The sequence below is a fragment of the Cetorhinus maximus genome, unplaced genomic scaffold, assembly GCF_964194155.1.
Source record: "Cetorhinus maximus unplaced genomic scaffold, sCetMax3.hap1.1 HAP1_SCAFFOLD_455, whole genome shotgun sequence".
NCBI lineage: Eukaryota > Metazoa > Chordata > Chondrichthyes > Lamniformes > Cetorhinidae > Cetorhinus > Cetorhinus maximus.
This window is the reverse complement of record NW_027596399.1, coordinates 174,871-191,134: the sequence shown is the minus strand read 5'-3', so window position 1 is coordinate 191,134 and position 16,264 is coordinate 174,871. Positions and strand designations below refer to the sequence as shown.

The 16,264-nt window shown below is 42.5% G+C and overlaps 1 protein-coding gene across 4 annotated transcripts in view; it reads right to left on the bottom strand.

Moving 5' to 3' along the window:
• The window catches only part of LOC144673727 (disco-interacting protein 2 homolog A-like), a 215,199-nt gene that overhangs the window by 88,967 nt on the left and 109,968 nt on the right, over positions 1–16,264 (bottom strand). For all 4 annotated transcript variants that reach the window (XR_013574409.1, XM_078535427.1, XM_078535425.1 and 1 more), the window contains exon 3: positions 13,689–13,832. Coding sequence is in view for 3 of the 4 variants with exons in the window: in XM_078535427.1 (XP_078391553.1) it covers positions 13,689–13,832 (144 nt within the window). In the remaining variant the exon portion in view is untranslated. The remainder of the gene's footprint in view (positions 1–13,688; positions 13,833–16,264) is intronic.

The window sequence follows — 16,264 nt, the reverse complement described above, 5'->3', positions numbered from 1 at the left end:
TTTTGGAAGAAGAAACGTGAGCACGTCTCATCCTGCTCCACGGAGCGGACTCTGGAACGGAAGATGATCTTGGAGGCCTCCGAGGCAAAGTGCGAGGCTTGCTGGCCCTTCACCTCTTGGAGCTCCTCCTTGACATCGACCCCCATCGACTGCAGCCGGAGCAGATTCTGCATCTTTTTCTGGAGTCGGGACATTTCCCTCTGTTCCTTTCTAGCTTTCTGGGTGCCTTTGAGGATGAAAAACCTCTTGATGCTTCCCTTGGTCGCTTCCCACCAGTGTGTCAGGGACTCAAAGAGGGGTTTCACGGTTCTCCAACCTTTGTAATCCCTCTTGAGCTCCTCAATGTTCTCTGGGGTCAGCAGTTGCACATTTAGCTTCCATGCCCCCCTGCCCACCCTCAGGTCCTTCTCCAAGTGGCAGTCCGCCAGTAGGAGGCAGTGGTCAGAGAAGAACACCGGCTTGACCTCGGTGGATCTGACTGTGAATGCACGGGACACAAACAGGAAGTCTATCCTGGAACGAATGGACTCGTCTGGCCGCGACCAGGTGTATCTACGCTGCGCTCCGTCTGCAGGGTTGCTGAAGACGTCGTGCAGCTTGGCATCCTTAACTGTTTCCATCAGGGATCTGGACGTAGCGTCCAATCTGCTGCCGGCCCTGCCGGATCGTCCAGCCGCATCGATGATGCAGTTGAAGTCACCGCCCAGAATGACCGGCCTGGAGGTCGCCAGCAGCAGTGGGAGCTGCTGAAAAACCTCCAGCCGCTCAGCCCCTTGTGCCGGGCCATACACGTTAATTAACCGGAGTGGAGCATTCTTGTACATTACGTCTGCTACGAGGAGTCGCCCGCCCACCACCTCCTTGACCTCGGAGACGGTGAAGTTGCCTCCCCGCAGCAGAATACCCAGGCCGGAGGAACGAGAGTCGTTTCCGCCCGACCAGATCGATGGCCCATGGGACCACCATCGTGACCATTGCCTGTAGGAGCTGAGGTGCGGTATCGCACACTCCTGCAGAAACAACAGGTCAGCTTTGACCTTGGCTAGGTAGTCCAAGGTCGCAACACATCGCGTAGTAGATTTAATGCTACGCACATTTATGGATACAATCTTTAAACCCATTTTAAAGCATTTATTCTCCTACCAAACCCACTGTCTCTGAGAGTCCCAGACCTTTAGTCTGCTCCTTCATACCCGTAGTGAGCTCAAATTCCTTCACTTTGGATGGGCTGAGGTAGATCTCCTTGGCCGTGTTCTGCTCCGGTGGCATCTGGAGGTTCACGTAGAGAGTGGGTTTTGAGATGACCTTTGCTGGAGAAGCTTCTCCAAAACTCACCCCCTCTGGGGTGTTGCTGTTCCCGGCTTCCTGGAGCTGGGGTGCGATGATTGCCTCACTGCTCCCAGATTCCAGGGGCTGTGGTGCACTGGCCTCCTCAGGTTGCAGGCAAAGTTGGGGTGCGCTGGTCTCCTTGTTGTCTCCAATTTTCTGGAGCTCGGGTGTCTCGTCCTCCAACGCCCTGGAGCTTTGCCGCCTCTTCTGTCGGTGCCGCCCTGGCACTTCATCATCCGAAGAGCTGCTGCCCTTGTCATCCGTGTCGGATGGGAGACGCCTCTTGCCGCTTCTCTGGGAAACGCCTTTGCTTCTTCTTCGCTCCCTCTTACTTTTCTTGTTCTTCACCGTCCGCCACTCCCCCTGCTGCTTTTCCACTGCTGCCTCCTCCTCCATTGATTCGCTGTCAATATTTGATTACTAAACCTACCTTTGGGCAAACCAAGTCTCAAAAACTCACCTGCAAACCAAGCACCCATTCTTCAACAGACTATAGCAACTTTGTACTGAGGTGTCGTCCATGGTTCTAATATGAATTCCAATCAGAAGAATATTCCAGCACAAAATATGTAGATCAATCCCTCCATACGCACTTATGATGGCATTGCCTATCCAGAGAAAGACCTATTTCCTTTGAATCAGAGTTTAAAATTTGCATCAAGCTAATTGCACTGCTCTGAAGACTACTGGATTGGTTACAGATGCCCTGATTCTGAGCCCTTGCAACACAACAGCAGAGAAGCCAAAGGAAATATGCAGTGCGAACTCTGAATATTTTGTCTTGGTTCATCACAACAGGGGCTCCAAATCTGATCTATTCAAAATAACTGAGATAGCAGAAAATGATTCAGACAGCCATCTGAGGGTATTTTAACTGCAAAAAAAAATTTAAGGAGATTTGCACATCTCTCCCTTTCCCTTGAACATAGCTGGTGCAATCATATCAAATATGTAAATAGTCCCTGTTAAAAGAGAACCACAATGGAGCAGAAGAAAAGCAGTCTTTCACTGAAAATACCATTCCCCAACCATTCAACCAATGTTGTCAAAAGTAGGCACCCACAAACATCAAGTCCTGTTATCACTTTAATCAACACTTCTCATTACTGATAAGGACCGCGGAGGTTTAGCACACTAGCTGGATCACAGGCTAAGTGGTCCAACTTATCTGAAGAAACTGAAAAAGATCTCAAATTTGACCATTTGTTTCAGAGGTGTGGCCACACAAACTTCCCCATTAGCTTCTGGTTGCGGTCGTCAATTGCAGAATAAAAATCACGAGTTTGAGGTTCTCACTCCCTCAGCAATGGCTCAATCATAGTAAACCAGGTGAGCAATAACCAAGGAATTGTGAAATTCCAAACCTGGTTTGTGATGAACTAGTTTATCCCAGCTGAGACAGAAGTGAGAGCACAATAATGATTAGCTCTGATATCCCCACGATAGGAAGAAGCAACAAAGAACAAGACAAAGGATTGACCGTTGATTAAATTATCCTGAATTAACAAAGTGCCACATCTCAAAGCATGCCTGTTACACTTAAACTCAAAAAAAATTTACATCACAATTTGTTGCAAATGCAGGCTAATTAGAGCAAGGCAAAGGCAGGGCTAGGTGGGATTTAGTGAACAATGGGACTGATAAATCACCTTGGTTAAGGAGATAGACTAAGGATTGAGAAAGAAACAGGAACAATGGAGGAGGAAATGGGGTGAATTAAGAGTCAAAACAGATACAGAAAGAAACAAAGAGAGGGGAAAAAAGAGCAGGGTGACAGAGATGACAGGTATTGAGACAAAGGACCAGAGAAAAAATATAACCTTATATTTGTTCTAAAAAACATGAACGGTTTACCAGCATAGGAATGAGACTCCAGATAAATGCCTTTCTGGGCTGCGGAGGTTGAAAGGCATGCTAGCAAATCTAGTCACTAAAAAGGTACCTGCACTGTTAAGTATCAGCCCTAACTTTCAGTGGCAACTTTAATTGATAATGAATGTATAAGTGGAACAATTTGCTGAAACTCACAGGGAGATTAATTGCAAACTGCTGTTTTTGAGAGGCTATCAGCAGATCAGCATAAAGTGCCCTGCTCACAGGGAACTCTTTATTGCCACAAACTGTTGGACAATTTGTACATCAGCAACAGCAAGCATCTTTAAAGTTTCCATTAATTTTCCAAACAATCCTGATCCATTATTCAATGATAATTGCTGGGAAGTGGTAAGCATGCAGTCACAAAGGGTAGGATACTCTTCAGCTTTGATTTTCCCACACCCTCAAGCTAAATATCAGCTAAAGTGACTTCTGAAACTCAAACAACAGTTTAGCATCATTTTCAAGGAGAGCGATAAAAGAAATTAACTGGGGTCAGGTGGGGTTGGAGGGCAGAAAAGAATAGGTTCCTGATGGCAACGCTTCCCCTCTGAAAAGTTCAGAAACCCACCACTCCATATTGACCCACCATGTCAATCTGAACATGAAAAAGCTTGGTGAGTTATAAAAAATATTTCCTCATGTGCTTTTGACGAACCCTTCAAAGCAAAGAAAAATTACAAAAATAAGCCAAGAAGATATTTTATAAGTCACAGTCCTCAAAGGTTGAAGGCCTATCTCATTCTTACCCTAAAGTGATGGAAGCATTAACTATTCTCACTTATTTAATGACTAGCTTTCTACACAGAGAGCTGTAAATCACAAGCAAATTGCTCCAATATATTTTTCTCATTCTACTTAACCATGACCATAAAGCTACCCTCCCTCATTAATGCAGACACCTGCTTATTCCAGGTGACAATTAAAATGGTAAAATCTAGTGTAAAGTGCTGCCTTTCCTTCTACTGTGTATGATGAACTGGGGTTATGTAATTATTGTAAAATTTATAAGCATACCAAAATATTACAAGTAATAAAACACTAAATGGAACATAATGCTTCCTACATTGTTCAAAATATGGAATGTTATTAGTGGAACATAACCTGCTGAGATTGAATATAGGCCATAACAATGGTTAGGAGTTCCTGCAAAAAATACATTACAATGGATTTGACTTCTTCACTGCCGCTCAGGTTTTTTTCAATTTTCTAGAGGAGATGTACATCTTGGAAGCCACAATTGCACCGAAAGCCCACCCTCAAGTTCTGAACAAAAGTCCAAGTCATTTAAGTGGAATATAAAAACACAAGCAATGGGAGGAGGTGGTCATTCAGCCCTTCGAGCCTGCTTCACCATTTGATAAGATCATGGCTGATATCTTCTACCTCAACCTCACCAATGTCTTGCCCCTCTATCCCTTGATCATCTCCTCATCCAAAAATCTGCCGATCTCTGACTAGATTACACTCAACAACTCTCAACTCTCTGTAGTTGAGAATTCCAAAGATTCACAACCCTTTGAGTAAGAGATTTCTCTTCAGAGTCTTAAATGGCCAACTCCTTATTCAGAGACTGTGACTCCTTGGTTTAGACTCCCCAGCCTGCAGAAGCATCCCCCTAGCATCTAACCTGTCAAGCCTCTGTGTGTTTCAATGAGATCACCTCAAATTCTTCGAAATTTCAGGGAATTAGGCTTGGTCAACTCAATCTGTCCTCTTGGAAAATGCCCTAATTCCAGGAATCAGTTGAATGAACCTTTGCTTCACTCCCTTTAAGGCAACTATATTCTTCCTTAGGTAAGGAGAGCACAACTATACGAAGAATTCCAGGTGCAGAGTCACCTTGGTCCTATATAATTGTAGTAAGGCATCTACCCATACTCCAATCCTTTGTAATCAAGATGAATAATTTGCTTTCCTGATAGTTAACATGCAGGTGCAGCAAATATTGTGATTTGTGTACTCAGGTATTTCAAGAAATATTTCATAACTCTTAATAAATATGAATCCATGGAAAAAAATAAATTCCATGGAAAATGTGATCCATCTGTGGCTAACTAAAGAGGGTAAGAAGAGCATTAGATTAAAAGAGTTTGATGGGACAGAGCAGAAGGAGCTTTGCTTTATACTCATGCTGTCCTGGGAGTGTTCAATGGAATCAAATACGGAAGCTTTACTTGTATCCATCTAGTGCTGTCCCTGACTGAGGAGTGTTTGATGGGACAGAGCAGGGGAAGGTTTATTCTGCTTCTAACCAGTGCTTTGCCTGCAGTGGGAATACTTGATGGGACAGTGTAGAAAACATTTCATTCTGAGCTTGTTGCATCCACCATTCAATGAGATGATTGCTGACCCGAGATCCAACTCCATATTCCCTTTGCCCAGGTCCCGTCATATTTTTGGAAGTCATTCATTTAACATTAATAACTGATCAAGCAGCAATCACCATTTACAGAAGAGAATGCCAAATTTATACCACCCCTTGCGTGTACAGGGGTGTTACCTAATTTCACTCCTGAAAGGTCTGGCTCTAATTTTTAGACTACACCCCCTCTGTTCGACATGCCACACCCAGCAGAAATAGTTTCTCTCTATCTACCCTATCTGCTCTCCTTAATATCTTGAAAATCTCAATTAAACCAACTCTTAACCTTCTACTTTCCAGGAAATGCAACGCTAGTTTGTATCGCCTTGTAAATTAACCTTTGGATTCCAGGTATCATCCTGGTTAATCTATGCTACACTCCCTCCAAGGTAAATACATCCAAAGTTTAATGGCCTCACATTTGCCTACACTGAAATTCATCTGCCACAGTTCTACCCATTTACCTAATCTATCAATATTTCCTACCACCCAGCCAATTTATTAACCAGGTCATTAACGCAAGTTCATATAAATAACATCCACAGATATTCATCTATCCACTACTCTAATCACCTCTTCAGAAAATTCAAATCAGGCTCATCGGGCATGACCTACCCTTCACAAATCCATGCTGGTTCTCTCATCAACTAGGCATTCAGTCACCTTACCCCCCAATTATAGAAACTAGTGATTTTCTGACAGGAGATGTTAGGCTAACTGGTCTGTAATTCCGGGCATCCCAAATGACAAAGAAAAATGTCCATCTGAAGGAGTGGTTCTGGAATTGACAGCGCTTTGGAAGATTATAGTAGAGGTGTGTACAGTGTTCCCACCTACTCCCTTTAAAACCGGAATAGAAACCAACTAACTGTGGGGACCTGTCGCTCGTCAGTACTACCATTTTCATTACTGTTATTTTGCTTGCGTTAACCTTTGTGAGTCACTGCCCCTACTTCAGCATTATTTTCCCTTGGGATTTCCAGCATGCTGACCTTTTCCTCTACTGGAAATATTGATGCCAAGTTGTTCTTCAGCATGTTCACCACTTACTTATTTTCATTGATGTCACACTTCTCAATTTTAAAGGGTTGCCCCTGACTACCCCGTTTTGCTCAACATAATTGTAAACATTTTTTATGTTGATTTTGATATCCCTTTCTTATTTTTTCAAACTCACTGTAACTTTTGCTATCTGTTTTGTCACCCATTGATGTTCTTTGTATCTCTTCAAGTCACCAACATCTGCACTACTTTTTGGATGTTTTTTCTTTTATTCTTCTGTTGTCTCTTACCTCTTCAGTTGTCCATGGCTGCTTTTTTTTTGGCAGGTAGGGCTTTTGTGCCTTAGGGACATAAACTGATTCTGTAACTTTTTTAAACACCTCCCACCGATCTACTGTTATCATTTTATCCGTTAACAGGCTTGGCAGATCACTGTGGAAAGTCACCCTGCCTAAAAAGTCAACCTTAACTAAATCCAGCATCTTAGAAGATGTTTTGTATTTCTCCCCTTCAAACTGTTTAAGCACCACCTAGGTGTCACTGGCCCTCAGCCTGAACCCCTCAGTGCAAGTTGCTCCATGCTAAGGGAGGAAGTGACAAAGATTATGATCTTGGGCCACCCACCACCTCAGATTCTGTGGTGACCACTCATCTCCACTAGCCAGAACGATGGAGACCTGCTACAGAATCACTGAAAGAAATCATGAACATTCATAGAAACAACAGTAGGTCATTCAATTCCTTAAGCCTGCTCCACTATGCAATTAGATTATGGTTGGTCTGTATCTCAACTCCACACACCAGTCTTGGTGCCATAACCCTTAATAACTCAAAATCTATCAATTCCAGTTTTGAAATTTTCAATTGACCAACCCGCAACAGTTTGAGGGAGAGTGTTCCATATTTGCACTACCACTTGTGAGAAGGTGCTTAATAACATCAATCCTAAACAGCTTAGGTTAACTTTAAGGCCATTCTTGTATAAGCAGTCATGAAAATGGCGGTAGCCATTTGCACGAAGACACAAAAGGCATGTTCCCTTCCTTTGAGGGCCAGCACCTTCCTTGCAGGGGAATAAGACAGCCTGATGGTAAGACGACTTGCTGCACTAGATCCCACTGATGACAGTTTTTGTAAATGACAAGAAACCTGATAACTTGGAAAGTAGTGGGAATTTAATTAATTGATACCCGAGCAATCTTTTGAGGAGCTCTGAAACTAGTCAACTAAATACAGATATGAAATACTGCTAAAGATTAGCTGCAGGTGAAAGAATAATTTGAAAGATATTTAAAGGACATCTTGGAGGTTGCGGAAAAGTGACAAGGTATTCCCTGTATGGCTAAATTTTTCATCTAGAAATTGAACATGAACTTTACTCAGCAGGTGTGGGCTAAAATATGGCTAAATGACAATACGAAAATGAAAAGCCCCTGTCGGCAGTCACACTGGAACTGAAGGATAGAGTATCCTGCCCACTGAATTCAGCCATAAGACCATGATATGTGAAATGAAAGGGCAGCTGACTCGACTTCAACCCTCAGATGAGATTGCTGAACACTAAGAAATTGGAAGTGCTTTTAAACAGTTTACTGGGATAGTCCAGGGCTCCGTTGATGGTAAAGCAATTCAGCAGAATATATGATAACAGAACGAACTCCTGCACTGAGCGAACTAATTAGTATTATGTACCAGGAATCCTTCAACAATGCAAAGCAACATTTCCTGACAAAACCACAAGTCGTCCTGACTTGTGACAAAAAGTAAAGTCTGCTTGTGTGAGAAATCTGTCAGCAGATGCGGGGCACGAACCACAACAGATATTCCAATCACACACTTGTCCAATATTATATGACCTCAAAGGTCATACAAAGACTCCACTCATGGCGAAGAGGTTACTGGGGATATGCTCAAGGGCTCTGAGCTGAATTAAAAACAGTAGACATCGTGAAGAAAGAAAGAGGAACGCAGTCATCTTCTCATCCCTCTACACCAATCTCTGAGAATAAATCTCTGCTCCTGCCTGGTGGGGAATGAGTCCTTGGTTTATTGGTAGCAATCCTATCTCTGAGTCAGAAGGGTAAAGGGTTCGAACCCCACTCCAGATAGCCCAGCGAGTGGAGACCTGAATACAGTCTTGGGTTGACATCCAGTCATGTACTCACAACCAGTTGCAATGAACACAAAATCAGTGGCAGCATTCCACCCCTGAACCACAAGGCCTGGGTTACAGCTTCACTCCACCAGTCCTGGGAACTGGAGTGCTGGGTCTGATTCTTGGGCGCAGTGAGGGTATTTGCATATGATGGAAGCAGCTAGCCCTCCATACTCGACAACATAAAGGGCAGGTGAGTTTTGAGCATTGCCTGCAGCTGGCCCACCATCTGAAGATAAAAACTGTGGCAGAGGGGGAGAAAACATAAATCAAAGAAAGAAAGGAGAAATATTTCCTTTTATATAACTTTCAGTGCGGCCCAAAGATTTAAAGGTAATTAAACACTGGTTTCAAGTGTAGTCACTGGATCAACCCTGGTTCAATGAAGAGTACAGGAGGGCATGCTAGGAGCAACACCAGGCATACTTAAAAATGAGGTGTCAACCTGGTGAGGCTATAACACAGGACTACTTGCGTGCCAAACAGCATAAGCAGGTGATAGGCAGGGTTAAGCGATCCCACAACCAACGGATCAGATCTAAGCTCTGCAGTCCTGCCACATCCAGTCGTGAATGGTGGTGGGCAATTAAACAACTCACTGGAGGAGGAGGCTCCACAAATATCCCCATCCTCAATGATGGAAGAACCCAGTACATCAGTGCAAAAGATAAGGCTGAAGCATTTGCAACAATCTTCAGCTGGAAGTACCGAGTGGATGATCCATCTCGGCTTCCTCCGGAGGTTCCCAGCATCACAGATGCCAGTCTTTAGCCAATTTGATTCACTCCAAGTGATATCAAGAAACAGCTGAAGGCATTGGATACTGCAAAGGCTATGGGCCCTGACAACATTCTGGCAATAGTACTGAAGACTTGTGCTCCAGAGCTTACCGCACCCCTAGTCAAGCTGTTCCAGTACAGCTACAACACTGGCATCTACCCGGCTATGTGGAAAATTGCCCAGGTACGTCCTGTACACAAAAAGCAAGACAAATCCAACCCAGCCAATTACCGCCCCATCAGTCTACTCTCGATCATCAGTAAAGTAATGGAAGGGGTCATCAACAGTGCTATCAAGTGGCACTTGCTTAGCAATAACTTGCTCAATAACACCCAGTTTGGGTTCTGCCAGGGCCACTCAGCTCGTGACCTCATTAGAGCCTTGGTTCCAACATGGACAAAAGAGCTGAACTCCCAAAGTGAGGTGAGAGTGACTGCCCTTGACATCAAAGCAGCATTTGACCGAGTGTGGCATCAAGGAGCCCTAGCGAAACTGGAGTCAATGGGAATTGGGGGAAAACTCTCTGCCGTTGGAGTCATACCGAGCACAAAGGAAGATGGTTCTGGTTGTTGAAGGTCAGTCATTTCAGTTCCAGGAGATCACTGCAGGAGTTCCTCAGGGTAGTGTCCTTGGCCCAATCATCTTCAGCTGCTTCAACAATGACCTTCCTTACATCTAAGGTCAGAAGTGGGGCTGTTCGCTGATGATTGCACAATGTTCAGCACCATTCACGACTCCTGAGATACTGAAACAGTCCATGTCCAAATGTAGCAAGACCTGGACAATATCCAATCTTGGGCTGACAAGTGGCAAGTAACTTTCGCGCCACACAAGTGTCAGGCAATGACCATCTCCAACAAGAGAGAATTCAGCCATCGCCCCTTGATGTTCAATGGCATTACCATCACTGAATCCCCCACAATCAACATCCTAGAGGCTACCATTGACCAGAAACTGAACTGGACTAGCCATATAAATACTGTGGCTCCAAGAGCAGGTCAGAGGCTGGGAATCCTGCAGCGGGTAACTCACCCCCTGACTCCCCAAAACCTGTCCACCATCTACAAGGCACTAGTCAGGAGTCTGATGGAATACTCCCCACTTGTCTGGATGAGCGCAGTTCCAACAACCCTCAAGAAGCTTGACACCATCCTGGACAAAGCAGCCCATTTGACTGGCACCACATCCATAAACATTCAGTCCCTCCACCACCGACGCACAGTAGCAGCAGTGTGTACCATCTACAAAATGCACTGTAAGAATTCACCAAGGCTCCTTAGGCAGCACCTTCCAAACCCACGACCACTACCATCTAGAAGGAAAAGGGCAGCAGACAGATGGGAACACCACCACCTGGAAATTCTCCTCCAAGTCACTCATCATCCTGACTTGGGAAATATATCACCGTTCCTTCACTGTTGCTGGGTCAAAATCCTGGAATTCCCTTCCTAACAGCACTGTGGCTGTACCTACACCACATGGACTGCAGCAGTTCAAGAAAGCAGCTCACCAGCACCTTCTCAAGGGAAACTAGGGATGGGCAATAAATGCAAGCCCAGCCAGCAAAGCCCACATCCAATGAATGAATAAAAAAAATTGTAGGAAGCACAACAGCCAATTTGTACACAGCAAAGTCGTAGAAACAGCTATGTGTCATTACCGAATAATCTGTTTTACTGATGTTGGGTGACGGATAATATATTGCTCAGGACACAACACCCCTTCTCTTTTTCGAATTAGTGCTGTGGGAGCTTTCATGCTCGCCTGAGAGAGCAACTGGGGCCTCAGTTCAATGTCTCGTCAAAAAGACAGGACCGCAGACAGTGCAGCACTCCCACACTACTGGAGTGTGGGCCTAGATTTTTGCATTTAAGTCTCTGTGGAGTAGGCCTCAAACTCTCAAACTTCCGACTCAATGAGCAATAGATAATGCTATACCAAATCCTCGCTACTTCTTCACCTCTCTCTCTCCTTGAAGACACCTCATAATAAAATCCACCTCTCATGAAGCTCTTGTTAACCTTTCCTAATGCTTCCTTTGTGGTTTGGTATCAAATTTTGTCTGATAACACTCCTGTGAAGCACCTACATATGTTCTTGGACGTTAAAAGTACTATATTACTTTAAGTTGTTATTAAATCAATTCAGTAGCCAAGCAGGAGACAAAATTTGGGGGTTGAGGGAGGTGAAGGAGAGATGGAGGCTGTTGGTGGGGTGGGGGTGGGGGAGAGTGATGAATGGTCACACATAACCAGCCTAAAGAATGCCACACTAACCTTCCAAAAAGTTGCAGATATCGACAATTCATTACTAATCCTCTCATACTAAACAATCATTTAGAACTTAAATGAGGAGAAATTCCTTCACTCAAAGTGTTGTGAGTCTTTAGAATTCTTTACCCCAGAAGGTTGTGGATGTTCCATTGTTGAATACTTTAAGACTGGGATAAACAGATTTTTGGTCTCTCAGGGAATTAAGAATTATGGTGAATGGGCGGGAAAATGGAGTTGAAGCCCAAGGTCAGCCATGATCATACTGAATGGCAGAGCAGGCTCGATGGGCCAACCGGTTTACTCCTGCTCCTGTTATGTTCTTATAACCCGTGAGGGGTCAAGACAGTCATTGCAGTGTGCATCAGGCTAAAACTGACCTACCGTTATACAAATATTCTTGGAACATGGTCTCTGGACATAGACTGCAGGCCCAAGAGAACCAAAAATATTACACAGATCAGGATGATACCATGCTTTATGTAAACGGGCACCCAATGTTTCCTACATAACAACAGTGACTACACCTCAAAGGTGCTTCATTAGCTGGGAAGACTTCGCGCCGTCCTGTGGTTGTGAAAGGTGCTACATAAATGCAAGCCTTTTGTGTCCTTTTACTGTTGCAGGAAAATGAAAATGTTAAAGGTCATGTTATGGCACAGCCGATGGTAAATGTTGAGTTGTTCAAATCCCAAAGGGAAACTTGAAACAACTGCCACAACTTGTTATGCAATTTGTATAAATTTTGAGATACATGCCTTGCATTCAGTAGTAATAGGATCACAAAGTCTTCTGGGTTTTTACAAAACTAGATTAAACATTTATTAATAAGAGAAATGATTTTAAGCACATATATATGTCTGTAAATTACTACTATAATAGCTTCTGAATCCCCTAATTAACTTAGCTCCCAGTTACACTTCGTTAAGGCAACAGTAAGACACAGATTTTAAAAGACCCAGGCAAGGTGGCACACAATACCCTGAACCAGTTGAATTCAAAGTGAGTTTTCTTAACTTCAGTTCGTCGCAGACAGCAGCTTGAGGTGTAGATGCTGAAGGCTTCTCACACTTGTTAGATCGTAAAATGCCTACCCTTACACACAGCCTTCGCTCCTTTATACATATTTTTCCCTTAGAATGCAAATTCCCATTGTTTCACTATATCTTTGGACTTTACCTTTCTGATAATAAAAATCTCTCATTGTACTAATTTTACCTGTAATCTTTGGGAAAGATAAACTCACTGTTTCTGAACTTCACCTGGCTAGGTGACACATTTCACCCCTGCTTCCAAAACAATCTAGTCTGATTTATTTAAAAATGCAAATGCCCTTTTACTCCTATGTCTACCTACTTAACATTTCAAACCTAGCTCATCTTCTAAAACATCAAAGCTACCTTTAATCCAATTAAGACACACACATACACACACTTATTTTATAATAAATTCCAATAACATTACTATATCTTCCTGAGTCAACCCTTAATATGCTAGGAATGCGTTTATTCCTCGAAAGATCGGAGATGTAGGGCAGAATGTTTAGTGGATCATTTTGCTCTTGTATCGGCGGAAACAGAAATGTAATGGGAAGTGCCAAACGAAGACCATCTTTCCAATTCCAGTGAAAGGTTAGAATGGAATAGAAAATATCCATCTAGATGGTTAATGTAGGCTGAATGCATCAGACCATCCACTCTTACAGCTCAAGGAGTGGCTATTGTAGGGAGGGATGCAGGACAACTACTAATATAGGCATGCTGTAAGGGTTTAGAATAGAAGGTGTTTTTTTTCAATACCAGTAATTCCTGGATCAATAAAACTCCTTAAAATGCAGTTTTTGATGGCAAAAGATGCATTCTATTACAGTGACAGTCTTTCTTCACCTCTGCCTAACAGAAGCGTGACTTACCCGATCGATAGCGGTCATCCCTGGAATTGGAGGCTCTGGATTTGGGCTGCCTGGTTGCAGCCACAAAAGCGACAGAGGAGGAAAATGGTGAAGGCTGGATAGGACCTGGGAGCCTGGACTCAATTTGAAAAGAAGGATCTACACCTGTAGGAAAAAAAGAGGTTTAATCTTTATGATGTCTCTCTCGACATACTCTCCATAGGTAATTCCAGTTTATTCAGCATGCTGAGGAATACTTACCATGCAGCTACACTGGACTTCAGTTTACTCAGCAGGTAGGGGCTAAAGGCAAGAATTCTACAGTATCCTAAAATATTCACACATATGACCTTTCTTCTTTTCCCCTCAAATTCAAGAAATTATACTATTTTCATTGCAACAGCTGCACTTTACTATTAATACCACATTGTGTTTGATTGTGGTAGAAGGTAGACGCTGATCATTTAGAGGAATGAATCAGAAAGCTGGAGCTTCAAGAACATTATTTGGGTCCAAACACATATAGCTAAAACTTCACAATGATCAACATGAGTAATTAGACAAATTCCCCCTTCCCAAATAAGTACGCATGATAGAGAATCACAATTACACATTGTCCCACACGAGTTATGCAAGCTATAATTTCCTTAAATAAGCATCCTAGATTATATAGTTTCAACTACTGAATGCCCCATTTATCCAACACTAATTTATACGACAGGTCAAGTATCCTTTATCCGTAAATCTGAACACCAAATGCATCTAAAAACCACACACTTTCTTTGAACCTCATCGACCTTTAGTGCGGGAAGTCTTGTTATCTGCACCTCGTGATTTTTTTGATGATCGTGTCAAAAAGAAACTTATTACAGGTACCCTCTATTTATTATTCAGTGATGCATCTTACTTTTCTAGCCATTTTATTTACTTCAGACTATAGCTAGCTTAGGCTAATGTAATGTAAATTTACATGCAGTGTCCGAAAACCAAAATGATCTGAAATCCAAAATACAGTCGGCCCCGAGGGTTTCGAATAAAGGATACTCGACCTGTAATGCGCTGACAATTGATTGGTGCACGACAACTCCTCTCACCAGAGAATCAAGGATGGCATTTCCTCTCTAACTGGTTTTAGCTGTAATTCCGATGTTAAATGTGAAAGTTTGGGCTGGCATTAGATTTAGTATTTACATTTGGAAAAGTGCTCTAGAGCTAGACAAAACTACGAGCAAACCAATAATGGGAAAAATCTTCAATCTGCATTGCAAAGATCAATGGCAATATTAAAAGGCTTGAAATATGGTCTAACTTCAGAAAACAGCAATCAATTTCATTCCTGTTTCCTGAGAGAACGGACAACAGGCTATAGACTAATCGTTAACTGTAAATGTTAACATACTTTGCAAACAAATCTTCACTGACTTCTTCAATCTAACCACTTAGATTAGATCATTTTCAGAATGTACCATCAGGCAAATATGAATTTCTAGGCAACATCAAGAAACAGCAGGATTTAATTTCTAACATACTCTAGATTATCCGGATTTATACTAAATGCCAATACACATGAAGCTCGATGTATGACACACTAACTGGAGTTAATCAAGAATCATATGCACAGTTAGAAAGTGTTGGCCAACAATTTTTTACAAAAAAATGTTGCATTTTTATTGTGCTTTATGTCATCGAAACATCTCAAATGCTTCACACATGTTATTTTCTGGAGTGCAAGAACTGTTAAGTGTAAGTTTATAAGGCAGCCATCCTGCATTAGTCATATCCCACACAGCAATGACTTAAGTTATCAGTTAATTTTTATGGTGACACTGGTTGAGGGAAAAAAGGAAATCTTCCCTCAATACTGAACTGAAATATCAAATTAAGAGCTCAAATCCTCATATGGCTCTCAAATCCACAAGTTCATACATACTAGAGTCGAATTACATGCTAAACTGAACTGACAGTTTGTAAATGTAAAATAAAAGGTCATTCTGCCCTGATTGAGGTCACAGCTATCTGTCATTCATCTAGTTGATGGTGTCAATTTAATAAGAGCTCATTGATTCTAGAATTTGGGGTAGATAGAATACAATTGTGCAGACCCAAACAGAATCAAAATGTCCTTCACTGGCTAAATATAAACTAGGAGCTCTGCAAAGATATAATAGGAAACGCTAATTATTTCTTCGACAGGATATATTGCTGTATTTTTACATCAGAGGATTTAATTAAACTAACTGGTAACTCTATTTTTAAAATTTAACTTCACAATCAGACTGCAAAGATCAAGAGTGATAAGCACAAATAGTAATTCTGATAAAAGAGCATAAATGTTACCATTCATACTGGATTCACGATCATCAGCTGAAATGACAGAATTCAGCTGAAAACCAGGTGCTGATGTGTGATCTATGAATGACAATTCAGCCACACATTAAGCAAGTCACCTCTGTATACTGTACCTAAAAAGTAAAAGCAAAACTACAAGTATAATGTGGTAAACTGTAGTTACAAACATGCTTGGGGGTGACTGCGATGTTGCAACTGAATTCGAGGAACTAAGACAGAGCACCAGCTGACCCCAATCAGTTCAAACT